The sequence below is a fragment of the Naegleria lovaniensis genome, assembly GCF_003324165.1.
Source record: "Naegleria lovaniensis strain ATCC 30569 chromosome Unknown tig014, whole genome shotgun sequence".
In the NCBI taxonomy this organism is placed as follows: Eukaryota; Heterolobosea; class Eutetramitea; order Acrasida; family Naegleriidae; genus Naegleria; species Naegleria lovaniensis.
In genome coordinates, this window is record NW_025407835.1 from 596,189 (window position 1) to 619,261 (window position 23,073).

Consider the following 23,073-nt stretch of genomic DNA (forward strand, 5'->3'; position numbering starts at 1 on the left):
CAAATTTAATTCAAGCTAATGTGCCTAGGTCGCATGATTTGCACATGCACAGTCGACCTTTCTTCAACATCACCAGGATCGTTCTCAAACATGGGTGGATACTTCTTGTCGAAATAGTGCTCAACCGAAAAGTTTCTTTCTTTGGCCAATTTGAAAAGTTTCAAGTCTTCCTTAATTAACCAAGGTCGATGGTGACTGATCAATTGTTTCAGTATAAATTGAAATTGAAATTTTAGCTAATCACACTTACGTATAGCTCACATAAATAATTGTATTTGGATGAGATAAATATTCACAACTGTCCAACAATTGGTGATGACAAATATGGTTAAAAAGTAAGTCGCTCAAAATAATGACATCGAAAGTTTCCTTCTTTTCTCCAACTCCAAATGTTTCCTCCAATTTTTCTCCCCAAGCATGTGGTCGCACTTCTACATGTGTACAATTCTCTCCAAAATTTAATTCAACATTCTTTTTCAAATTATCAATTAAATCTTCATGTCCAATATCAGTAATGACCACTTTTTTAGCGCCTAATTTTCCACATGTCAAGCTTGGCAAACCACCAGCAGCTCCCAATTCAACCACTGTCTTATCCTTAATTAAATGTTGATTTTCATAGAAATGTTGGGATAGACATTTTGAGGCGTTCCATAAATAATTTCCCCACAAAATATGATCACCTAAGAAGAAACGTTAATGGTCATCAATTTAAAAATTGCACAATCCGATACCTCTCCATGCACGGATACTTTTTAAATTTCTTATACCTACCTAAAAGTCGAACCTTTACTTCAAAATCCGATTGTTCAATGTTAAAAACTTCAATACGAGCTGGTCTTGGTTTTCTGAAATAGTTTTCATCGACTTGAAACATGTCCGATTCAAATACACCAGAGTAGTCCTCTTCAGTTTGGGCTACCGGTAGCTTGGAATTTTCGGGTTGTTGCTGAGGTGGATGTTGGCTCATTTTTTTTGTTGAATTTTTGTTGCTTCGAATTTTCACCTTGTAGCAACTAGTGACTTTGAAATTCAAATGAAAATGGCTGCTGACGATAGCAGATGAACGCCTTCGATGATAATAGTTTCAAAAGTAACAAAGCATGTGATGGTTTTGAATCAAATTTCAAAAAAATGAGTTTTCAAGAGGTGAAGCATTTGCTTCATGATCGATCGGGTAAAATTGTGGATGAAACAAGTCGGGTGTGTACTTCCTTGTTGGAAGGATCAAAACAAGATGAATATATTTCATCATGTACACGAATGATGGTGTCTAAATATGATCCGATTGTTTCAGCCTTCGGAGATCAAATTAATGAAATTTCAAATTCAACAACCGATATTTCTGTACAGTAGGTTTTGAGTGCAGTGATGAGTTTGAATTTTTTGGAATATTGTTGTGAACAAAGAATTCATCAAATTGACAGACGATTACAAACAATGGTGCAAACACGACAATCTTTGGATGAAATTCTCACGAAATTGAAAAAGATGGGTTTTGAAAATGAAGCAAAAGGAATTAGAGACACTCGGAGTTCAAAACCTCAGCAAAATTAATATAAGTTAAATTATCGATTTAATTGTTATCAAAGAAGAGTTATTGTAAAGGCATCACGTGTAATATTAAGAAGATAACAAAAGAGCAACAAGTTGCATACGTACAATGAGTTAAAACTTAAACTTCTTTTGTGATCCTGAGCTTTCTTTCCGTTTTCGTTTCTTGTCATCTGCTGACTCTTGGGTTGGTGGCAACATGGTAGAGCTACCAGTAGGTGGTACTTTGTATTTGGTAGATGAACCCATGTATTCATTGGCTCCAATTTCTCTTTTTTCTTCTTCCAACACTCTGTAAAGTAACTTTGGTTCTGAATCACTTGTTTTCTTTGCATCTTTTCTTAAATTGATAGCATCAGGAGTTTTCAGAGGAACTGTCACAGATGTGACGGATTTTTGTGGATAATAATCCATCGGTTTGGGTGTCACTAGACCACTAACAGATATGATAGAGCTTTGATCTTCCTCCTCTTCTTCCTCTTTTTCAGTGACTGCAGCCTGCATTTCTTCATCAGAGTCCACTCCTTCCCTAATCTCTTCAGTAGGCTCTTCTTCTGGCTCCTCTTCTTCCTGCATGTCGTCAATGATATCTTCTCCCCACAATGATTTGGATTTGGAATCATCCCGTTTATCTTCTGGCTCGATAGCATTGGCACCAAAGAACTTGTTATAGAGAGGTCTGTTCATGTGATCGACGGGCAACCGTCCCCATCCACCAGGATGGTAACCATAACTAGCTCCTTCAGGAATTGGAGCATTCAAACCTGGTATTCTTAAATTAGGATATGATGGAGGAGGGCCGTGTTCTTGCATCTTAATAAGCCATGGAGGGGGAGCGTTTACTGGCATACCCAAAGCAAGTCTCAGTTTTTCAGATAGTGGTTTTCCAGGCTTATATTTGTGGATATATTTTCTGCGTTGTTCAAATTCTTTTCCCTCATAATACAGATCTCCATGAATAGTAGTGTTATCTGGTTTTGTTTGATGCTTGTAAAAAGCGTCTCTTAGTACTTGATAGTCAATATCCATTTTTCCTAGTTTTGGTCTAACTCGTTCTCTCATCTTTTGTTTGATGGATTTTTCACTTTCTTTTTCTTGGTATGCCTCTCTCATCTTCGTAATTCCCGTTTTTGCAATAAAATCTGGAAGTTTGAAAGGTGGTTTGACATATCCTCTTTTACCTTGAAGATATTTTCGCTTTTGAAGCCAATGAGATGGTACAGGGACACTGTTTCTATAGGATTTCAAGTAAACCAACAGTTCAGGGTCATTTGCTGTGATATCATGAACGTCAACTACATCTGGTTTTCGTGCCAGTTGCTTTAGCTGGGAAACTGTAAACCTATATTTACGCTTCTTCTTTTTCTTAAGTTTGTTTTTGTTTTTACCTCGCTTGTTGGCAATAAGAGAAACAGGATCGTAATCGGCTTCATTTTCGTCATCCTCTTCTACCTCCTGATCCTGTTGGGCTTCATCCTCCTCACTGCTCAATTCAAACAAATCTTTTTCTTTCTTGGGTGGTTCCTCGATTTCTTCAGATACAGTAGGCTTAGAATTAAAATCCTCAGTTGCTCCAAATCGTTCAAATATACGTTTAAACTCATCGAGAATGTCTGATCCCGATGATGCAAGTTCTTGAATGACATCTTTTTGAACAAAAATATCATCTTGCTGATGATCCACACTATTTGATGCTTGATTTACTCTTTCGTATTGCTTTAATCCCGGTGGTAATATGATCGTCTTTTTTCGTTTACGCTTTTTATTCTTTTTCTTTTGTTGCTTTGCTTTTTTATCATCAACACCACCGTTTGTAGATGTATTGTTATTATTAATCATGGCTGCTGTGGTTGTTTCTTCACCGTCGTCGGAGAGAGGCATTGCTTGCTCCTCTTGCTTTGGGCTCATTTTTTTGTATTCAAAGGAATGATCCAACAAAAAAACCATTGAAGATGCTTTGTTCTCAATACCTAATACCGGGTTGATCTCCAGGTATAATTTCTTTATTTATCATTGAATGTGCTTCCAATCCAACGGTAGATTGCATTCGTAATGAGTGGAACGTTGAGTGTGTAAGCTCACGTGGCATTTTGAAACATCTAAAAATATGCCTCAACCTGTGTTTCCATTAAAGCAAGCGATGGAACGAAAACAGGTCATCATCAAGAACAGAACAAAAAATTGTCTTTAGGAGGACATACTGAAATAGTGATCTCTCTTTATTCTCTCTTGTATAACATGTCATCGTCGTTAATTTTGAAAATTACCAACACTCCCGAGCGATATCTGCAATTTTCAAATCTAGCCTATCTTCATCCTGATGATTGTGCTCAATTTGAAAATTGTCCTTGGATTCAATGTGGTCGACTCATTACCAAGTTTACTTCTTTTCCGAGTGTCGTTAAAGGAACCATTGGTCTCAACAAGTATATGAGACAACACGCGGGTGTTGAAGTGGGTCAAGATTGTACATGCCAAAGCTATTCTGAAGAGAAGGCTTCCTCAACATTGATCTCTACGCCCTCCTCCATTGTCTTTGAACTTCGGTTTTTGAATGAAAGTGCAGTTGAGAAGAAAGTAGTGAGCGTTACAAACCTCATTCCATTATTGAGAAAATGTTTTGGAGGTCATATTCTTCAAAGAGGTCAATCAGTAGCTTTTGTCTATCATGGAGAGATAATTGCAGCTAAAATTGTATATACATCTCAAAAGACTGTTTTGATTAGTGAGGATGAAAATACTAATGTTATTTATGTTACCACTGCTAAAGATAATAAGATTATGAAATTAACCAATGTGCCATATGACATCAATCAAGTGCCAAAAGGTTCTGCCTCTTTCTCATCACCTTCAGCTCCCAATAGTACTTTTAACAATGACAATATTGGTAGTGGTGTTAAAGTCATGACATCAACACTAGAGGAATCGTCACTGATCAATGAAGAGGAAGATGCAGACCAAATGCATGATATTTTCAACTCTGAATTTACATTTGAAACTCTTGGTATTGGAGGTTTAGATAAGCAATTGAACACTATTTTCAGAAGAGCCTTCTGCTCTAGAGCTTATCCTCCTGATGTTGCTGAAATGATGGGAGTTAAACACGTTAAAGGTCTTATTCTTTATGGTCCACCAGGTACAGGAAAATCGTTAATTGCCAAGCAAATTGGCCAAGTTTTGAACTGTAGAACAAAAGAAGTAGTGAATGGACCAGAAATCTTCAGTGGATTGGTCGGTTCTTCAGAAAAACGAATCAGAGATTTATTTGCTGAAGCCATTGCTGATTACAAAGATCGTGGAAAAAACGCAGGTAAGTAGTGTGACAGAAAATGCAACATCTGAGTTCAAATTTATTTATTGATGATATCAAATAGAATTGCATCTCATCATAATGGATGAAATAGACGCAATTTGCAGGAAGAGAGGAAGTATTTCTGACAGCACTGGAGTGCGAGATGGTGTTGTGAATCAATTGTTAACCATGATGGACGGTGTGGAATCAACACCCAATGTTTTAGTAATTGGAATGACCAATCGATTAGATTTGCTAGATCCTGCAATGTTAAGACCAGGTAGATTTGAAGTTCAAATTGAGATTGGTCTTCCCAATGAAGAAGGAAGAATGCAAATTCTCAAAATTCACACAGCAGCCCTTTCTAAAAATCATTTCCTTTCCAGCGATGTCGATTATCAAAGTATTGTCGATAGAACCAAGAACTTTACTGGTTCTGACATAATGGGATTGGTCAATTCCGCACGTTCATTTGCCATGAATAGAGGAATTGATTTAAAGAATAAGAAAGTTGTGGCAAAGAATGTCAAAGAGTACAGCTCTCAAATTCAAGTGACCATGGACGATTTTAATAAGGCTTTGAGTGAAGTTAAAAAGCCATCATTTGGTGTTGATGATTTGAAATCATACATTGGAAAAGGAATCGTAAGATATGGAGCTGAATTTGAAAAGCTTTATGAAAAGTGTAATTTAATTTTGAAGCAAGTGGATCAAGGAGAGAATACCTTCTTGACAAGTGTCTTACTGGAAGGCAAAAAGTTTTGTGGAAAAACTGCTTTGGCTGCTCATTTAGCCCTAGTTTCAAAATTCCCATATGTCAGAGTAGTTTCTCCAAATTCTATGATTGGTATGGATGAATTTGCAATGTGCCAACACGTTTCTGAAGCTTTTCTTGATGCCTACAAGTCTGAAAAGAGTGTAGTTGTGTTGGACAATATTGAACGGTTAATTCAATTGGTTCGTGTGGGACCTCGTTTTTCCAACATGATGCTCCAAACACTCATGACCTTTTTGAAACGAAATCCTCCTCAAGATAGAAAATTATTAATTATTGGAACGACTAGCATGCTTTCCTCGTTAGAGTCATTGGATTTGGTTGAACAATTCGATAGAGTTCTCACTGTTCCTGCAGTCACAGGCGCTGACAACATCAAGGAAGTGCTTGGCACCAATAATCTATTTGTCGAAAATTCTGATAAGTGTGACACACTTGTGGATTCCCTCATTGAAAATGTTGGAGAAAAGATTCCAATCAAACAATTGCTCTCGATCATGGACGTGGTCATTGCCAACAAGCAAATGCCCATTGATGACATCTTGGAATTAATTGATATTAAGAAGGTTTAATAAATGACGAAATTTATGAATGACGTATCCAGAAACATCATTGCTTATGAAATTAGGAGAGTTAGTTTATAAAAATCATTCAAGGCAAAAGAATCCAGTTAGTGATGAGTGTTGCATGTGTAAACACCATTAGTTTTTGTAGTTCGTTGAATTAAGCCAATCCGTAAAAATGTATTCCACTGCTTCCTTTGAGAGAAGTCCAGAAAAGTGGTTTCCTGACATGGCACTAGCATTGTCATTATAATTAGGATGTTGTCTTGGTGAGCTCAATGACACTCTCAACGAAGGTGCTCTTTTTTTAGAACTTTGGGTGTTGTTGTTGTCTGGAGATTGGCAAACTGTCATTCTTATTGTGTGCTGATACTGAATGGATGATGCAAAAATTACTACTGGATTGAAATACTTGTAAAATTATGTACAAAAAGCCGCAAAAAGGAAAAAGACTCGGAAAAAGACAAAATGTAGGGAGGAGATGCAAAATTGATAGGGAATAATAATATTACGGAAATACTAATAATTGTTGAACTCAAAAGGAGGTGATGATGATAGACCAGCACGTGTCAAACCCAAAAGTAACACCTTGCCGTAGCCAGAGCCGTGTTGTCAATACACTCCACTACGGACGAGAGAGAGAATTGTTGGCCAACAATGAGAGCGTTTGTTTTTTTTTAATGAGCGCTCGACCAACATCTCCCGACAACGGTAAAAAATTGGGAAGAATCTTTGTCCGAGCTTTCACTTGTCCAAAAAAGAGTCAGCTACCGAAAAGAATCATCAAACGAACGTGAAAAAAAGGTTCCTGAAAGGTCAATCGTCTGGCGTTCCCAACTCCCAGAAATAGTGTTACAATAGCATTTGGAAAGCACTTTATTTTTTAGAATCCTAACCATTTTAAAAAAGGTCGAGCAGGCTGTCGAAGTTTTGTTCTGGTGTTTGCTGGAGGTTTTTTCAATAAAAATGTTAAAACATGAACGAAACGCCTTTGTCGGTCTGTTGAGACCGGAATATCATGTTGCCATCAAAACAATGCTATTCGCAGTCCATCAATATATTAATGTCGAACATTTAATAGAAGATATTATTGATCAATGTGGATTTCATCGCAAGGATTTTAATACCATCCATCGCCATCTCGAACTATATTTCTCATACCTCATCACACACAACAAACGAGTCCCATTTGTTCTATACTGTTGCAAATTCCAGGTTGACAATTCAACAAAGATTGCACAATATGTTACTGATTGCATTGACCCGGACGAGGATAGTGCTATCTATAACATTTACTCTGACCCAAAATTTCAAAATCAAAGACAAAATCAAGAGTTAACATCAGAATGGATCAACAAACTACATTTTCAAGGCTATTTGAAATTGAAAGAGTGTCATGACGAGCTGATGCGAATTCGTCAAAAACGTAAACACTCCAAAACAAGTACAGCTTGCGAAGACCCACCTCAAACCTCAACAACGTCACAACGTTATTCTAGTTCAACCATCATGAAATTACTCGAACCAGAAAAAAATGTCGGCGTTATTGAATTACATAAAATCCTGGATCATGGTTTTGCTGAAGACTACATCACGTTGTCATATTCAACAAAAGAACAAACAGCACCGTATTACATGCTGCAACAACTAATTAACAACAAATTTATTCCAACACACTCATCAATTGTAAATACCAAGTCCGACACCATCTCTCATAATTTTGTAGACCATGCTGATTTTAAATCACAAAATAACGATGATGATAGTTATTATTCGGAATGTGATATATTTGATGAGGATATTCAAGAATTGAAAAAATTGTTTTTTCAGGTGTTAGGTAGTCGCAAATTAGTACCTCGAACTTTCTTTTTCACATATCTTCGTGATGCTTTTTCACAATTAATTTGCAAAGACAGTAGAGGCCATAGATGGAGCCCATCTGTTCTTTGTTTTGCTCAAGATTTATTGGTTATCATGGGATACAATGCGTATGAAGCATTGGCGAGAGGGTTGAAACGAGGACAAGAATTTGAACCCTCTTCTGAAAGATGTAACTTAGTCCTACCTTGTTCATCCACACTCGACCATCATTTTCACACCGCATCATATGGAGAAGGGAATACTAAACTAGACAAAGATGACTTTGATAAGCTAGTAGAAAAAATGAAGGTTATTGAAAATCAAAATTTTGGTCTTGTTCAAATTGATGCAGTAGATGTAACACCGCATTTAGGAATCAATACCAAGCTTGGGCTTGTATACGGTGCCAATGAAGGTCCATTGAAGATTAGTGATTGTACTGCACTAGCTCAGAGTCCGAATTTTCCACCCAAGGGTTTTTTAGCTGAAAAAATTGTTCAAACTTTATATTGCAGTATTAACGGTGAAGTTCGAATTCCTGGAAACTTCAAAGTATGCACTACTGAAACTGAACAAACCATTAGAGACACGATTTCTGAATTTCGTGACACATATACTCGAAACATCGTCTGTACTGTGTCAGATGCAGGGTCTGCTAATTACAAATATTTCACATCGAGCCCAAATGAACTACATCATTTTTGCTACAGTCACCATTGCAAAAACATGAGGAATGCAATTAATGGGAGACCAAAATTATATCCGGTTGCCACTAAAGTAGGTGCTCCAAACCTTCAAATTGCACGCCATTCCTCTGCTTGTATTTCTTCCAACGACAACGGAAACGGTTGCCATTTGATGAAAATTGTTATTCAAAGAACACAAGCGACCAACATACCACTTTCCTTCATAGTGAATGACAAAGACACAATTTCATTTGAATGGAAAGAAAAAGAACCACGGAATTTTAACTCTGGAGGCATTTCTTTCTATCATAGCAGCAATGACAACGAATTAAGTGTTACGTTGTTGAGTGAAACCCTTCATACTAACATTGGTAAAGTGTGTGTGGCAAATTTTAGCAATCAAGACATAGCTGTCACCAAAATTTCTTGTTCTATTTTACAACGATTTGAATTGAACACACTCGATGAAATATATAGACAACAACCTTTAGAGTGGTGTAAAATAGTTAAACGGAGCTCGTTTATCAAATATGATGATCAATCTGAGGATGTATTACGTGATGTATGCAATTTACAGTTACTTGAAAAATTACGATTATTGAACGAGAGAACCAACTATCGATATTTAGGATTCTATAAGTACTTAAAAGCGATACATGATTTATTTCATGTTTACGATGACAAAAATCATGATGGAACATCTTCACACAATTTGCACGAAGTGTTGCAAGTTCTTAAGGAAAATTTGGACTATTTGAATGAGTGGGATACCGTTTTCCAAGACGTCATTATTTCCAATAAGAATAATAATTTTACATTATCCGGAACCCTCACAAAAAACATCATTATCCATAACATCAAAACAATTCAGAAATTGATCAGAATTATTCCACAAGATGCAGTTTTTGATTTGTCTTTATTGGGAACACGTTCTCTTGAAGGATTTTTCGGAGAGTCACGTGATTATTCAAAAAGAACCACAGTATTGGACTATCATAGAAGTTACTCAAACATGAAAATCAAATTAGTGAAAAAAGAATGTGTATATCTTTCATACAATAACGATAGAAAGAGGAAATATTGTGATGCCCCTAGTCAAATTAACCAACAAATTTTGATGAGAATGACTGAAAAACAATTTGTTGACTTTAATAATGAAAGAAAGCAAGCTAGAGAAAGCGTGACATCCATTTCTTATAGTTTTACAGATCAAGATTTAATTTGTGCGAAAGACTTACAATTGCGATGTTTACAACATCGTGTCAACTCCATCCGTCAATCATACCATCAGTCAAGACATGACTATAGGGCCGGATTTGCCACCGATTTCATGGAGACAAGCATTTCCAATTACTACAACATTTCACTTCCTGTTTTCCATATTGAAACAAGTGAAGTTTTGCCAAACTTAACAGAACGACTTACATTAACCGACGACATCAGTTTTACCATTATTCAAACACACGACTCATTAATTCATGCTCAAAATCATATTGCGGCATTTTTGCTTAAAAAGCCCGTAGAATTTGAAATTAAGACTAATCATATTTCTTTGAGCAATGCAACCGTAGAGGTTCGCAATTTCAATGAGAACAATGAAAATGCATCTCGACATTCTGAACCAATTAACTCATTTAAAATATTTGTGGCACCAAATCAGACGGATCCATTCAAATTTAAATTAATTGGACAATTTTCATCAACAACCAGCACCAAGCTTTATCAAAAACAAATTGCTGTGATTGTTGGAAATTATCAGTTGTTGTCACCTCCTTTTTACGTATTTGCAAAGAAAACAAAAAACCTCGTTTCGTATTCCCAGCTGAGCCAGGTGGTGGCTTCGTCTCAAGACATGCAATAAAATGTCAAGCATTTTTCATCACAAAAAAAGTTCGTCCAAAAATTGGAACACGTTTAAAATTGTTCACCTATTTATTTCTTCCGACCACAATTACACCGTATTTTTCTAATCACAACAACATACCTCAAGTCGTTTTATTATTCATTATAGCTCCAGCAGAAGCCTTTGTCCTTCAACAAAGACAAAGCAGCTTTTGCTGGGCGAACAACAAAAAGCTAATGTAACAAAAACACTGAGACGTAGCCCGAATGAACCAAATAAAGGAATGTTACACCAGCGAAGTGGTAGTTGGGAACGCCAGTCAATCGTGCTCAAGTACTGTAGAGCATTTGACTGCTTGGGAATAAATGATGAATTTCTATTCGTGTGATTACGATATTTAATTCATTTTAGTTTTTGGATTCACTGTTCAAGAATAAATCTCGGAGATCTTGGAACGACTTATCTGGTTTGCCATTACCTCCTGTCCCAGATACAAAAGTCCTGCATACATACAAAGATTCAAAAAGAATTTGGTTCATTCACAAAGAAATTGAACAATTGTACTTACTTGTTCCAACTACCTCCGTTTGTGCCTAGAAATGATTTAAACGAATTGGTTGTCTCGAATTTGTGTAATTTTCCTTTTCCATCTGTGTAACCAATGTATTTTCCTTCTACAATGATGGCATCGTAGGTGTTGCTGCCATCGACAAGATATACCGAGTCACCATTCTTGAGAAGTCCTCTTTCAACCATGTCGGATATGGTTACTTTTACAAAGGAATTTCGCTTTCTTTTTTTCTTTTCTGAACTCCTCTCCTTTGATCGATAATTAGAATCGATACTTTTTAACAAGTCGTTTCGAAATTGTCGTAGTAGAACTCTTTCTCCATCACGTATTGCATAAAAACTGTTCCAAGGATTACATGTTTTCTTTTGTCCAAAATCCTCCTTTAATCTCAAGAAAAATGGTTTCAAATAAGAAAATGAATTCCCTTTCCATATTATTCCCTTCTCTTTATCGATTTTGAAAGATAATTCGTTTTTAAATCCTTTGAAATACAAATATTCTCCATCACGTAAATATCCCTCTTCGATGAGTTGTTGTACAGAAATTTTTAGCTTGGCCGTGTTTTTTAATTGGCGATCAGATTTCCTAGTTGGTGTTGATGAAGATGATGATGTATTGGAACTTCTTGTTTTCATTGGTTTACTCTCAGCCTTTGATGAAAGATTGTCATAATCTTCCTCTTCATCCGAGTTGGCGTCGTCCGAAGAAAATCCTTCCTCTTCATCCTCCATGTCCTCGTCTTGAGCATTGGTTTTTGTATGATCCGTAGTATTTATAGCAACATCAGTATTAATACCACCAGACTTTAAAGATGTTCCAACATTTTCCCGATACCACTCCTCAAACATTAATTTCAATCGTTTTAATTCTCTCTTTTCTTGAGAAGTTGTGTTAGATGTAAACAGAGCTCGGTTAGTGGCTGTTGTTCCATCTTGTTTTATTTTCTTGGATGATGGTGAAGAGGTTGTTGAGTTGTTGCTTGTTGATGATGAATTGAAAAGGAGGACTCCATGAAGTTCCTCGTTTTCCTTTTGTTTTGTGATGATCATTTTTTTTGTTTGTTTTTTAAATGATTTCAATGAATTCTTCTTTCTGATGAATGGTTTTTCCAATTTAAAGGACCAACTTGATGATTAAAACGACTTCTTAGAAATAGTAACCAATTGAACATGTTTGTGTTTCGAAATTCAGAATTTTATTTCACTGACATGGGTCATTGACTTTTTTGTCATCATCCATTTTGTGTGAAAGCTTTCACATACAATAGTAATCAAAAAAAAAAAAATGTCGAGACCAACACCATCATATACGACTTGTACAAGGAGCGTCGTTGCAACTACACTCGTCATCCTCTTGATGACTCTTGCCATCCTCTGGACTCCTGTCAAATGCCAAGACGATGAACCCATTACTCTCATCAATACCGATCCCATGGCATCATCCTCTTCTCTAGGAAACATTCCCGTATTAAATTCCCAAAGTGATCAACAAGCCATCGAAATTAGTAAATCTGCCACTCAATTCGCCTCTCAACTAATGAATCAATTAGTAACCGATTCCATTAATGATCATTTTAGAAACATGATGTTCTCTCCAATCTCTCTTTCACAGACCCTTTCCATTCTCTTACAAGCAGCTTCGGAAGAATCCAATGAATTGGGTTTACAAAAAAAGCAAGAATTGAATACCTTGTTAAATAAGATTGGTATTGGAAATTTGAACAAAATTTTACAAGGAATTGAATCATCCTACAGTCCAATGGCTACTACTGATACCTCTTCTGAATTCAGCACAACAAAATTAGTATTGACTCATGCACTTTTTGCATCTGAGGAATTTATTGAAAAGACTCCTTTTAAATCTCTCTCTAGTGTTTCTTCATTCCATGTGAAACGTGTGAATTTCTCAAATGTTGAAGCAGCTAGAACATTTATTAATACATTCATTTCAGAGAAGAATTCAGAAACCACTTCACCTCTGATTGGTACTGGATTTTTGCGAAATTCCACACAAGCTATTTTCGCAGATACTGCTTTTTATTTTGGTCCATGGGAAAAACCTTTCGATTTGAATCAGACCACGATTGATTTTTTCAGAACCATCTCTCCAAATGATGAAGATGTGGTTGAGAATGTAGAAGTAGACATGATGAATATGATGGATACTGTTGAAGAATATGGAGAATTTAGAAATTTCCATTGGATTTCAAAAAAGTATCGTTCACAAGATTTTGCCATGATTTTTGCAGTCACCAAAGATCGAGTGAGTTTACATGGAGATGCTGAGGAAAGATTCAATCGATTCATTACTCGTAAATTGAATTCTGGATGTCTTTCATGTGCATTCCCAACTTCGCCTCAATCATTGAAGAGAGTTTCAATTCCAAAATTTAGAATTGAAAGTAAGGTGAAACTTTCTTCGTTTTTGAAGGAAAAACCATTCTCACTTCCTTCATTGTTCCCAAAGAAGGTAAAAGCTCCAAAGAAACCAAAGACTACCAATTCTACTGAAGCTGCTACCACTCCAGCGACCACGACTGATACGACCACAACGACACCTACTGATGCTGCTACTACTACCACTGAAGCTGTGACTACTCCAACAGCTGCTGTGGAATCTTCTCCTGAACCTGTCAAGCCATCAGGTTGGGTGTTGGATGAAATTTTCCATAAATGTATTATGGAAATTAGTGAATTGGGAACCGTGGAAGGAGAATTAACTCCTGATACTGCCACTACGAATGAAGTTAAGGAGAATGATGGCGATAAGACATTTGTTCTTGATAGACCTTTTTCAATGATTTTGCATCATCTTCCAACCAATACTCCAGTGTTTGTTGCCAAAGTGGCTGTGCTTTAAATCCATTGAGAGGAAATAAATATCATGTATTAATGTCATATTATTTACAAAATGTACAAAAATTTCAAAGGTTACTTTTTTCTTCGAAGAGTGGTCAAGAGTCCAAAATGATCAGACGGGTAGATGGGTTTACCATGCGCTTCTTTGAATGGTTTGGTTCCTAACATGGTTATCTCCACAGGCTCAAATATTGAACTCTTCAGAAGCATTCGATCAAGTCTACTTTGATCTCCAAGAAATGTTTTTCCCATATCTTGCAGAGGATACTTGAGTTCTTTCCAAATATCCATAAAGTCAGGATAAAAGTTTTCTAAATTCTCATTTTCGAGAGGTGTGGTGTCCTTATGGTAATTCTCTTCTGAATCAAAATTAAAATCACCACATAAAAAACCAGTGTCATAAAGCTTCAAAAAGGTGGAGATTAAATACATTTGCTGAGCTCTTAGCGATTGGCTATCCAATGATTCTAAGTGGATTGTTGAAAAGCAGAGAATTTGATCGTTTACCTTCAACTCCAAGCTAAGAGCTGAACGGAACATTCGAGTTGGTAACTCATTAAGGAATAATTTTACAACTGGTAAATTCTTTTTCACAAATATCATCACTCCGTAAGGGCTGACAGTTGTTCCTCCATTTTCTAAAGAGTCAGATATATAAAAATTGTTTCGTATCCATGACTGTTTTGTTAGGATCTCTAAAGAACCACGAGTGACTTCTTGCAAACAAATAATATCTGCATTTGCGTTCTGGCAAATTTGAACAATTTCTAACATTCTCGCTTCTCGTTCAAGCAAATCAAACCAAACGTTATATGTTACTATTTTCAGTTCTTGGACATTATTGTTTGATTGTTTCAAGTTTTCATACATTACTGGTTGCCATGTTGATCCTACATATTCATGAAAATGAACCAGAAAGCTAGCTGTTGAAGGAGTATCGTTATCCGGATCAAATACAATTCGTTTTCTCACTTCATCCGAAATATGTCTGTCAACTTTTTGATCGATTAGAACTTTCTTTTCGATATTTCGGACAACAGTTGTTTGATGAGATGCATTGTTTCCACCACCTTTTAATCGAATTTTCAAATCAGCAACATGAGTGTCGTTTTCTCGTAATTTCAGCCATTCATGCTCGTGGTTCAATAATATACATTCACCATCCATGGATAAGCTAAAATCTAATTCTTGGTGATTGGTAATTCCAACTAGATCTCTCAATTTTTGTTTCAACTCTCCGATATTAATACCATAACGATCATCATGATGATTCAGAATTTCAAAATATTTTCTTCCACCAGCCAGATCTTCCGGAAATCTTATAATCAGTGCTGATCCACTTCCTTCTTTCATGTCCGTTGAAAATAATGTTCTTTTCGAGAAATTGAATAATCTCTTTGAGCGAAAAAGAAAAGATGATTCAACAATATTTTTTCTCATTTAATTGAGCATAAGAAAAAATGTTGAAATTGATTGAGAACTCCATTCCTCATTGTTGCTCATTCACAAAATTGAGCATGGCAAAGAAAACGAAAATGAATTTGATACATTGGCATCAGCGTGGTTTTTGGCGTACAAGAGAATTTAGTCAATGTTTCCGATATTTACGAAAAGATAATTCGGAATTTGAAAATAGTAATGAACAGGTTGAGTTGGCTAATGTAAACAGCATTAGCAATAATGAAAGCAATGGAAAAGAATCTCTGTCCGAATTAAATCAGGTTAAAACTCATGCAGAAAGACAACAACTCAAAATTCCCAAAAAACGAAACCAACTGATGGAAACGGTACAAAAATATAAAACGTTGAATCAACAGATTGTGCAAAAACAACAACAACCTCCAAAGAAGAAAAAGAAAAACTCTCTTGATATAACAGAAGAGAAAGCTAATTGGAGATTTCTAAATAATATGGATGCTCATATAATTAAACATATGAAGATTAAGGATGCTGACGCTGATGAACTACCACCATCTTATAGCAAGGAATACGAAATTGGAAAAAATAGAAGAACCAACCCTTATCATATAGAAGAGCGGAATTTCACAGTCATGAAACCCAAGACCAAGAAAATTAAAAAAGGTGAATCAAAGGAAATTAAAAAAGCAAGAAAAATGTTGGATGAAGATGAAAAGCATTTGAAGCCTGAAAAACCTCGATTTTGAAACTATTACATAGTTGATGAAATGATGGTACCTAAAAATTTTGATGAGGTCGATCTTCCACAGACCTCATGCTTCTTGGTTACTGCTGCTTCTAGGTAATTTGTTCCTGCTTTCACAATATAGACCTGATGACCTCTTCTTGCAATTGAAAACGCAGATGAGAGCTTTTTTTCAAAACCTCCAGTGACATCATGTTGATGTTTAAGCTCTGTTGAAATTTCTGATTCTGTACATGAATTTTCATACATATCCAATTCATACTTGCAAATTGGCTCATTGTTCGTCAATAGTCTAATTCTTTTAATGAGACCTCTAGTAGCTGAAATCTCATCTAATTGTGACTCTTTTGAAGGACAATTCAAATAGACACCAAAAACATCAGTCACAAATATTGACCTATTCGACAATCCTAAACGAGATAATTCATCCATAATGGTATCGCCTGATATTACCGAAAAATTACGTGGCTCCATGGAGTTAAGTTGCAAGTCTCCATGAATCACTGGAACATATCCCAATTCCACTAAATTTTCAATTCGTTTGGTTGCTTCACTACCTTGAACAAATCCGCCACAATCGAATGGTGAAATGCTGATGGCAGGAATCTTGTTCAATATTAATCGATGAACAATTTCCTTATTTAATTGTTGAACATAGAATCGTGTTTCTGCAATTTTCATTTGGAGTCTATGGATCAGTTCTGAATTGAGATTGTTTTCTGAATTTTTATATTCCTCTGATTGAAGAATGCGTTTCACTTCTGCGTATTCAAAATGGCCAAAGCTTCCAGCACCATGAACAACAATCAATTTTGTGTGAACCTTGTTGTGATAAAGCTCCGATACTTGTTGAGCCATCCATTCGATATTTTCATGGTTTAGACAATGCAAGGAATCTTTCGTAGTGGTGGTACTGCCTCCGAATTTGATGGCTATTGTCTCTGCATCATTCGTTGTCAAGTCGTTGACCATTTTTTGTTTCACACAGAACAAAGTACTTGGTCTTGCAATTCTTCTTCTTTATTCATTGTTGGGAGGTTGTTGCTGTTGAGGATCGGAAAGGGTGTTCAAAAAATTGTGTTGGAGGTTAAAATCTGGAACGTCATAGGGAAAGTCTTTGTCAGAAGGTAATTGAGGAATATCCGTTGGTCCTAGATCATTCAACATTCCCATCATTGTTTGTTGAGGCTGTACAATTTGTGAAAGCATTTGTTGTTGTTGTTGGTGATGAATTGGAATATTATGAGCTTGTTGATCATCAGAATCTTCAGAGTCGTTGTCATTTGTGTTTGCGAATGAGGATGGCTTCTTGTTATTCTTAATTAATGATCTTACTTCCTTAATTTGAACCAATGTTTCAGCGTCCACTCCAAACTTTGCAAGAACAGGAGCTAAAATTTGGTTGAGCTTCTTTCTCTTCTTGCTCGAGCAAAGTTGTTTGACTGGTTTATGCACTGTTGACATCAATACAGTATATTGCTTGGTTGTTTCGTTATAAAGTCGTAGTGAATAAACATTGTCATCGTTCTCGTCATTAATTTTTTTCAGTAAATCGTCTCTAATCTCAACATAGTCTCCTTCAGAAGGAGCATTAGAGCCCGATGGTTGACTAGATCCTGCGTTTGAGGTGTTTCTTTTTCTTTTCTTTTGTGCAGCGCTATTTTGGTTGGATTGACCTCCAGGAGAAAGTCCAGGTGAGGAATCATATCCAGACCAGGAAGCTTGATTTGGAGAAAGAGCTTGTTGATAAGATGGAGAAAGACGAGCAGTGTTTGTAGTAAACGAAGAGGTTGTCAAGAAATTTTGCTGTTGTTCCATTGGTAAGAATTGTTGGAAAATTCCTTGTGGTTGTTGCTGATGAGGAGAGGTAGGAGCATTAGGAATAATAATTTTTGTGAATTGCTGTTGCTGTCCTGGAGACACTGGGGCAGAAACAAGAAGTGATGGGGAGAGTCTTGTCATGGCTCTTGCTTGATTGGCAGCATTGTTATCGAGCGGCCTTGATCCAGGCGATGAGCTGGTATTGTTTGGACTTGTTATAATGATATGTTGTGGAGACTGAACAGGGTTAGAACCATTGTGATTGTTAATGATGTAATTCGGTGTGTTCATTGGCTGCATTCCGAACGTTCCTGGAGCTATTTGTACAAGTTGATTCGGGGATGATGGATAATTATTTTGTGGACTCAACCTATTCATCGCATTGATGAGTTGTTGCTGTTGTTGAAGAGTAGAATTGTGTTGCTGTGATAGTACTATGGTAGGTAAAGAGGTACTGGATCCTCCTGGACTCTTAGGTGAATGTGGTGATTGTTGTTGTAAACCAATTCCGTTAATCATGGCCATCAAATTATTATTGGTATTATTTAGCATGAAATTGGCATTGCTTCCTTGTTGTAATTGTTGAATGAAGGCATTGTTGTTATTGGAGTTGGAAGCAGGGTTCGGCATAATGACAAAAGTTGGAGCAGATGCGTTCATCATGCCTGCTGTAGCGTTGTTGTTGTTTTGATTGTTTGGCATTTGATTTTGATGGAGTTGATTGACTGGCTGACTACCAATAATGACACGAGGAGATGTCTGGTTATTTAAACTGCTCATGGTTAGAGATGAGGAGTTGGACTGATTCTCTATCGCGTTGCTGTCGCCATTGCTATTGGAGTGAGGATTGGAATTAGAAGAAATTGTACCACCATCATAGGCCAAACTGACAACAGCACCTGAGACAGGAATCACGTTATTGGTCATGCCTTGTTTTACTCCAGGCGAGGAAAGAGTCGTTGATGTTTGGTTTGTGTTGGAAGTGGCAGTACTTGCTCCTGACGGTGCACACTTATTGAGATGACGGGTATACTTGGGTCCTGAGACTAATTTGTGACATTCATCACAATTCACATACTTTGGAGCTCTCTTGTTGTTTTTGTGGTGATCGACTTCATAACACCAAATTCCTCCCTGCGATTTATGTCCATCTTCTTCACATTCCAAGCAAATAGAGTTTTCATACTTGATCTTTCTGCCTCTCTTTACTTTCATTTCCTTGTGTTTTTGAATCAGTTTGGCTTTGGCTTCTTCACTCATTTCATCATCAAAATCAAAATTGCTGTCATCGTCAGAATTTTCGTTAGAAGGGTGATGAGAATGAATATGAGAACCACCATCATCTTCAAGGAAGTTCTGCTCGCTTCGATCATCTTGTTGTTGTTGATGATGCTGTTGGTGATGATTATGTAAAAAAGAGGACGTTGTGGATGGTGTTTCATCCTGTTGAAGAAAATCACTTGTTGGTGATTCATTTCTCATCATCATGTTTGTAAAATTAAAATCCGATGAAGGTGTGTTATTCATCATGGTATTTTCTTTCTGTTATTAGATATGATTACCGAGTTCCAAAATAACAAACTTTTATAGGATATTGAGTATGGCTCAATATTTCTCTCTTGTGCAACAACAATGGTTGGTGTTGCTCAAGTAAAGGCTTTTCTGGCAGAAGAGAGGGAGAGAGCGGCCGAGAGGTTTGAATGCTCGTTCAGTAGCAATGAAAATATTTTTTGGTGTAAAACGAGCTCGTTACCGAAAGAAAGAATTGAAGTTGTGAGAAATATATGAGGAAACCATTGTGAGCTTCATTCCTCTGCATAACCATTTTGAATAAGGGCTTGTTTTAAAAGACCAAAATAATTTGTTTGTCATTCCAGAATTCTGGTACATGTGGAATGATTTGAATGGCTTATTAGTTCCCTAACGTGTTGCAATCTGTTTGATTGGACGTACAAAAAGAAAGCATCATCTAATTCTTTAAGAGCTTCCAAAACAATCTATTCCTCATCTTGAAATTGATTTGAAGCAAATTCTAATGCAAGGCCAAGTCCATTGGCAACGGGTGCAAGCAATGTTACATCTTTTTAAGGAATGCACCTCTTATCATTGTTGTTTTCTTTGTAAGAACCTTAATCATCTCACCACAGCCCTTCATTTATAACGAATAGTTATCAAACTAAGTAAAGAAAGTTAGAGCTTGAATGTCAGACAAAATGGGCGAAAAGCTTAACTTCTATGTTTAGGGAAATGAAGGATGACTGATGACCATACCAGAAACCTAAAACAAGCGATTCTTAATATTGGACTCCAAAACAAACACAGAATCAAAACTAAGACTTTTTTCATGTTTGTTCTCATGTTTGTATCAACGTCTATTACAACAACTCGTGACAAGGTTTTACACTTGATCGTACTCGCTAAAGAATTGAGCGAAGAAAACGACAAAAAAGGTCCAGAAAGAGAAATTTCCCGAAGAAAATCGATGTTGTGAGGTAAGCGGAGCAAAAATGCAAGCGAAAAAATTGATAAAACTCTCCTCGTGATCATTGGTCATACGACGAACGAGAGCCTCTGGATTATTTTGTACGAGAAAGGCTTTCTCATTATCGGAATTGAAAATTTAATTGGGTTTTGGAGAATTATTGTAGTACTACTGAATTGAAGAGTTATCATTATTGAGAATTCTAAAGTACCACCCGACACTCTACGACCAACAACAACAACAACACATATCCGATACACTATTTGATCTTTTAAAAACAATCAATTGAAAACAAACCATCGTGTAAATAACAAAATTGCATTCGGAAAGAGAGCAAGGCTTATCGTTGTGATCTTATATTATAATTATACCTTTTTATCGCAACATGAACTTCTCAGATCTGCCTTTTGAAGTGAAATGTCATATACTCTCGTTTCTAGATTATTTAAGCTTTATATTACAAAAAGGGCTATGTTTGAATAAGACCTTTTGTAGGAATTTGCTTTATGCAATTGAGCCACCAAAGAAATTATTGTTTGGTCCTCTTCCGAAGCGTGCTGCAATTCCGATTCAAACCAATGATGATGATATGGATGGAGAGTTAGACGACCAAAATTGTCATTCTAGAATTAGTGTGAAATTTCGATATGCCGTTATTGATGCAAGTCAGTTCTATGATCGAATTACAAACGTTTTACTTCCAAAATATTTGAAGCCCATGTGTTTTAATAAGACAATCACCTATTTAGATATTCATACCGTTGGTGCAAAATTGACCATGAAACAGACCATTGATATTTGCAAAGAATTTCCAAACCTCACACAAGTTCACTTTATTAATCATTTCCCAACTCTATCAAAACTGAAATCATTTATTTTAGAATCTCTGTATCCTCAATATTGTGCACATTTGCGAGTGATAGATATAACATCTGGAGAATTAGCATCACAAAATCAAACCGTTGGAAATACTGTGAAAAAGAAAGTGACTCCCATTCAACGGTTACGATCTGAAGAGGATTTTCCAGCCATTGTTGATTATGCGTTGTTGGTTCTTCCCAATACATCGTCTGCATCAACCTCGGGAACGACATCTTATTTAAAGTTGAATGACGAACAAACATTGACCTTTCTCAAACAACTCATTGAGAAGTACTATGTGCCAATCAATACATGCATTCAGGGTAAATACACCTTTCTATCAGGAGCATGTCACAACAGCCATTTTGAATGCATTAAATATTTACTAAATTTTGGAGCAAACCTAAGGAAAAATCGCTCCAAATCAAAAGATTCAATCAGTAGAAGCATATCATTGGATCTGATGAACATTGCAGAGAGCTCTGAAAAAGAGCTACTTTTACTGAAATCGCAACCAAATAAGGCCCTGTATTTTTCATTCAAAAGGAACTTTTGTATTGCGCCATTAGTAATACTTCAAAAAGAGAATATTATTGATTACTTGATAGAGAAGGGTATCACGCTGTGTGAATATCAAATTGCGTCCATCATTCAACATTTGAGAAGATCACTGGCTAATTTATCCTTTGCCACACCAGACATGAAACTCAAGATCATTGAAAAGAAGAAGAAGCAAGAGCAGATATTTTACAAAACTCTCCACAAACTCGATCACTTTTTATTTACTTTTTCAGATGTTGATGTTGAAACAGGTTCGAGTCCCATTCATCAAATTTTAGATTATACCTCATTGAGAATCATACTTCACAAAATGGGACTACACTCATTGCACAGCTCACCCGATTCACTGAGTAATGAAGTTGAACAAATGATTAACACAACAAATAAGTGTACAGGTGCTTCAGTGATTCACATGTTGTGTGCGAGTTCCTCTTCCCTTTGCAAAGTCTATCAACCCACAAGTATTTCTGAAATTATTAATGCCCTCTCTGTATATAGTAGTAGTAATACGAACGAAACGAATTTCCATTTGTCATCACTCGATACGGAAATATTTTCAAATATTCAAAATTTTCATCACTTTTTGAAAGCACGACTGGATATTTATGATTTGAATGGAATGACACCCATTCATTTATGTGTGGATATGGAGCGATATGATCTAGCTAAAGAATGGTTGAAATGGAAACCAGAACATGCACTGTTTCTCACGAAAAATACTAACGAGTCTATTTTACACATTCTTGTCGAACAATTTACACATACCATGTTTGACCTAAGCGCTTCGAGTAGTGACGACGAGGCAAGTTATAGAAAATGCATGAACAGTCATGTAGTGTTAGAATCACCGGCCTCTCCCAGTGATTTATCGTCGATTCCTGAGGTCATGGAGGAGAATTTACTCGAGAAGAGACGAATTGAATTACAGGAGAAGGAACGAACTTGTAAGCTCAACAAAATTCTTTCTCTCATCAAATTTATTGCTACCGGTTTGAAAATTAGTGATGAGGAAAAAAAGAAGCTCTTCATGGTACAAAACGATTTGAATATGACCATCTTGGATAATATCCACTCTTCTTTCGATGACTACATTACCGAGGAAGTAACTGACCACGAAGAATACAAACACTACAAGGAGTATGTGCACGAGATTTTGTCCTTACTTGAGAAATAAAAAGGATG

General features: G+C 36.4%; 12 protein-coding genes across 12 annotated transcripts; 6 read left to right on the forward strand and 6 right to left on the reverse strand.

The window, feature by feature from the left end:
• Window positions 1–5: 5 nt before the first annotated feature.
• On the reverse strand, window positions 6–970 carry C9374_001760 (uncharacterized protein; the record flags this gene model as incomplete). Its single annotated transcript, XM_044691103.1, has 3 exons — window positions 6–195; window positions 251–683; window positions 775–970. The coding sequence occupies 3 exons, from the start codon at window positions 968–970 to the stop codon at window positions 6–8; spliced, it is 819 nt and encodes a 272-aa protein (XP_044551420.1).
• Window positions 971–1,134: 164 nt separating this feature from the next.
• On the forward strand, window positions 1,135–1,557 carry C9374_001761 (uncharacterized protein; the record flags this gene model as incomplete). Its single annotated transcript, XM_044691104.1, has 2 exons — window positions 1,135–1,352; window positions 1,410–1,557. 2 exons carry the CDS (start codon window positions 1,135–1,137, stop codon window positions 1,555–1,557), a joined length of 366 nt encoding a protein of 121 aa, XP_044551421.1.
• A 111-nt stretch (window positions 1,558–1,668) lies between these two features.
• Window positions 1,669–3,462, reverse strand: C9374_001762 (uncharacterized protein; the record flags this gene model as incomplete). Its single annotated transcript, XM_044691105.1, has 1 exon — window positions 1,669–3,462. One exon carries the CDS (start codon window positions 3,460–3,462, stop codon window positions 1,669–1,671), a length of 1,794 nt encoding a protein of 597 aa, XP_044551422.1.
• Window positions 3,463–3,792: 330 nt separating this feature from the next.
• On the forward strand, window positions 3,793–6,193 carry C9374_001763 (uncharacterized protein; the record flags this gene model as incomplete). Its single annotated transcript, XM_044691106.1, has 2 exons — window positions 3,793–4,864; window positions 4,929–6,193. The coding sequence occupies 2 exons, from the start codon at window positions 3,793–3,795 to the stop codon at window positions 6,191–6,193; spliced, it is 2,337 nt and encodes a 778-aa protein (XP_044551423.1).
• Window positions 6,194–7,150: 957 nt separating this feature from the next.
• On the forward strand, window positions 7,151–10,591 carry C9374_001764 (uncharacterized protein; the record flags this gene model as incomplete). The annotated part of the gene is made up of 1 exon (XM_044691107.1): window positions 7,151–10,591. One exon carries the CDS (start codon window positions 7,151–7,153, stop codon window positions 10,589–10,591), a length of 3,441 nt encoding a protein of 1,146 aa, XP_044551424.1.
• Window positions 10,592–10,980: 389 nt separating this feature from the next.
• C9374_001765 (uncharacterized protein) lies at window positions 10,981–12,193 on the reverse strand (the record flags this gene model as incomplete). The annotated part of the gene is made up of 2 exons (XM_044691108.1): window positions 10,981–11,074; window positions 11,142–12,193. The coding sequence occupies 2 exons, from the start codon at window positions 12,191–12,193 to the stop codon at window positions 10,981–10,983; spliced, it is 1,146 nt and encodes a 381-aa protein (XP_044551425.1).
• Window positions 12,194–12,428: 235 nt separating this feature from the next.
• C9374_001766 (uncharacterized protein) lies at window positions 12,429–14,003 on the forward strand (the record flags this gene model as incomplete). The annotated part of the gene is made up of 1 exon (XM_044691109.1): window positions 12,429–14,003. One exon carries the CDS (start codon window positions 12,429–12,431, stop codon window positions 14,001–14,003), a length of 1,575 nt encoding a protein of 524 aa, XP_044551426.1.
• Window positions 14,004–14,074: 71 nt separating this feature from the next.
• Window positions 14,075–15,355, reverse strand: C9374_001767 (uncharacterized protein; the record flags this gene model as incomplete). The annotated part of the gene is made up of 1 exon (XM_044691110.1): window positions 14,075–15,355. One exon carries the CDS (start codon window positions 15,353–15,355, stop codon window positions 14,075–14,077), a length of 1,281 nt encoding a protein of 426 aa, XP_044551427.1.
• Window positions 15,356–15,462: 107 nt separating this feature from the next.
• Window positions 15,463–16,167, forward strand: C9374_001768 (uncharacterized protein; the record flags this gene model as incomplete). Its single annotated transcript, XM_044691111.1, has 1 exon — window positions 15,463–16,167. One exon carries the CDS (start codon window positions 15,463–15,465, stop codon window positions 16,165–16,167), a length of 705 nt encoding a protein of 234 aa, XP_044551428.1.
• A 5-nt stretch (window positions 16,168–16,172) lies between these two features.
• Window positions 16,173–17,138, reverse strand: C9374_001769 (uncharacterized protein; the record flags this gene model as incomplete). Its single annotated transcript, XM_044691112.1, has 1 exon — window positions 16,173–17,138. The coding sequence occupies one exon, from the start codon at window positions 17,136–17,138 to the stop codon at window positions 16,173–16,175; it is 966 nt and encodes a 321-aa protein (XP_044551429.1).
• A 48-nt stretch (window positions 17,139–17,186) lies between these two features.
• C9374_001770 (uncharacterized protein) lies at window positions 17,187–19,517 on the reverse strand (the record flags this gene model as incomplete). The annotated part of the gene is made up of 1 exon (XM_044691114.1): window positions 17,187–19,517. One exon carries the CDS (start codon window positions 19,515–19,517, stop codon window positions 17,187–17,189), a length of 2,331 nt encoding a protein of 776 aa, XP_044551430.1.
• A 1,337-nt stretch (window positions 19,518–20,854) lies between these two features.
• C9374_001771 (uncharacterized protein) lies at window positions 20,855–23,065 on the forward strand (the record flags this gene model as incomplete). Its single annotated transcript, XM_044691115.1, has 1 exon — window positions 20,855–23,065. The coding sequence occupies one exon, from the start codon at window positions 20,855–20,857 to the stop codon at window positions 23,063–23,065; it is 2,211 nt and encodes a 736-aa protein (XP_044551431.1).
• Between the last annotated feature and the right edge of the window lie 8 nt (window positions 23,066–23,073).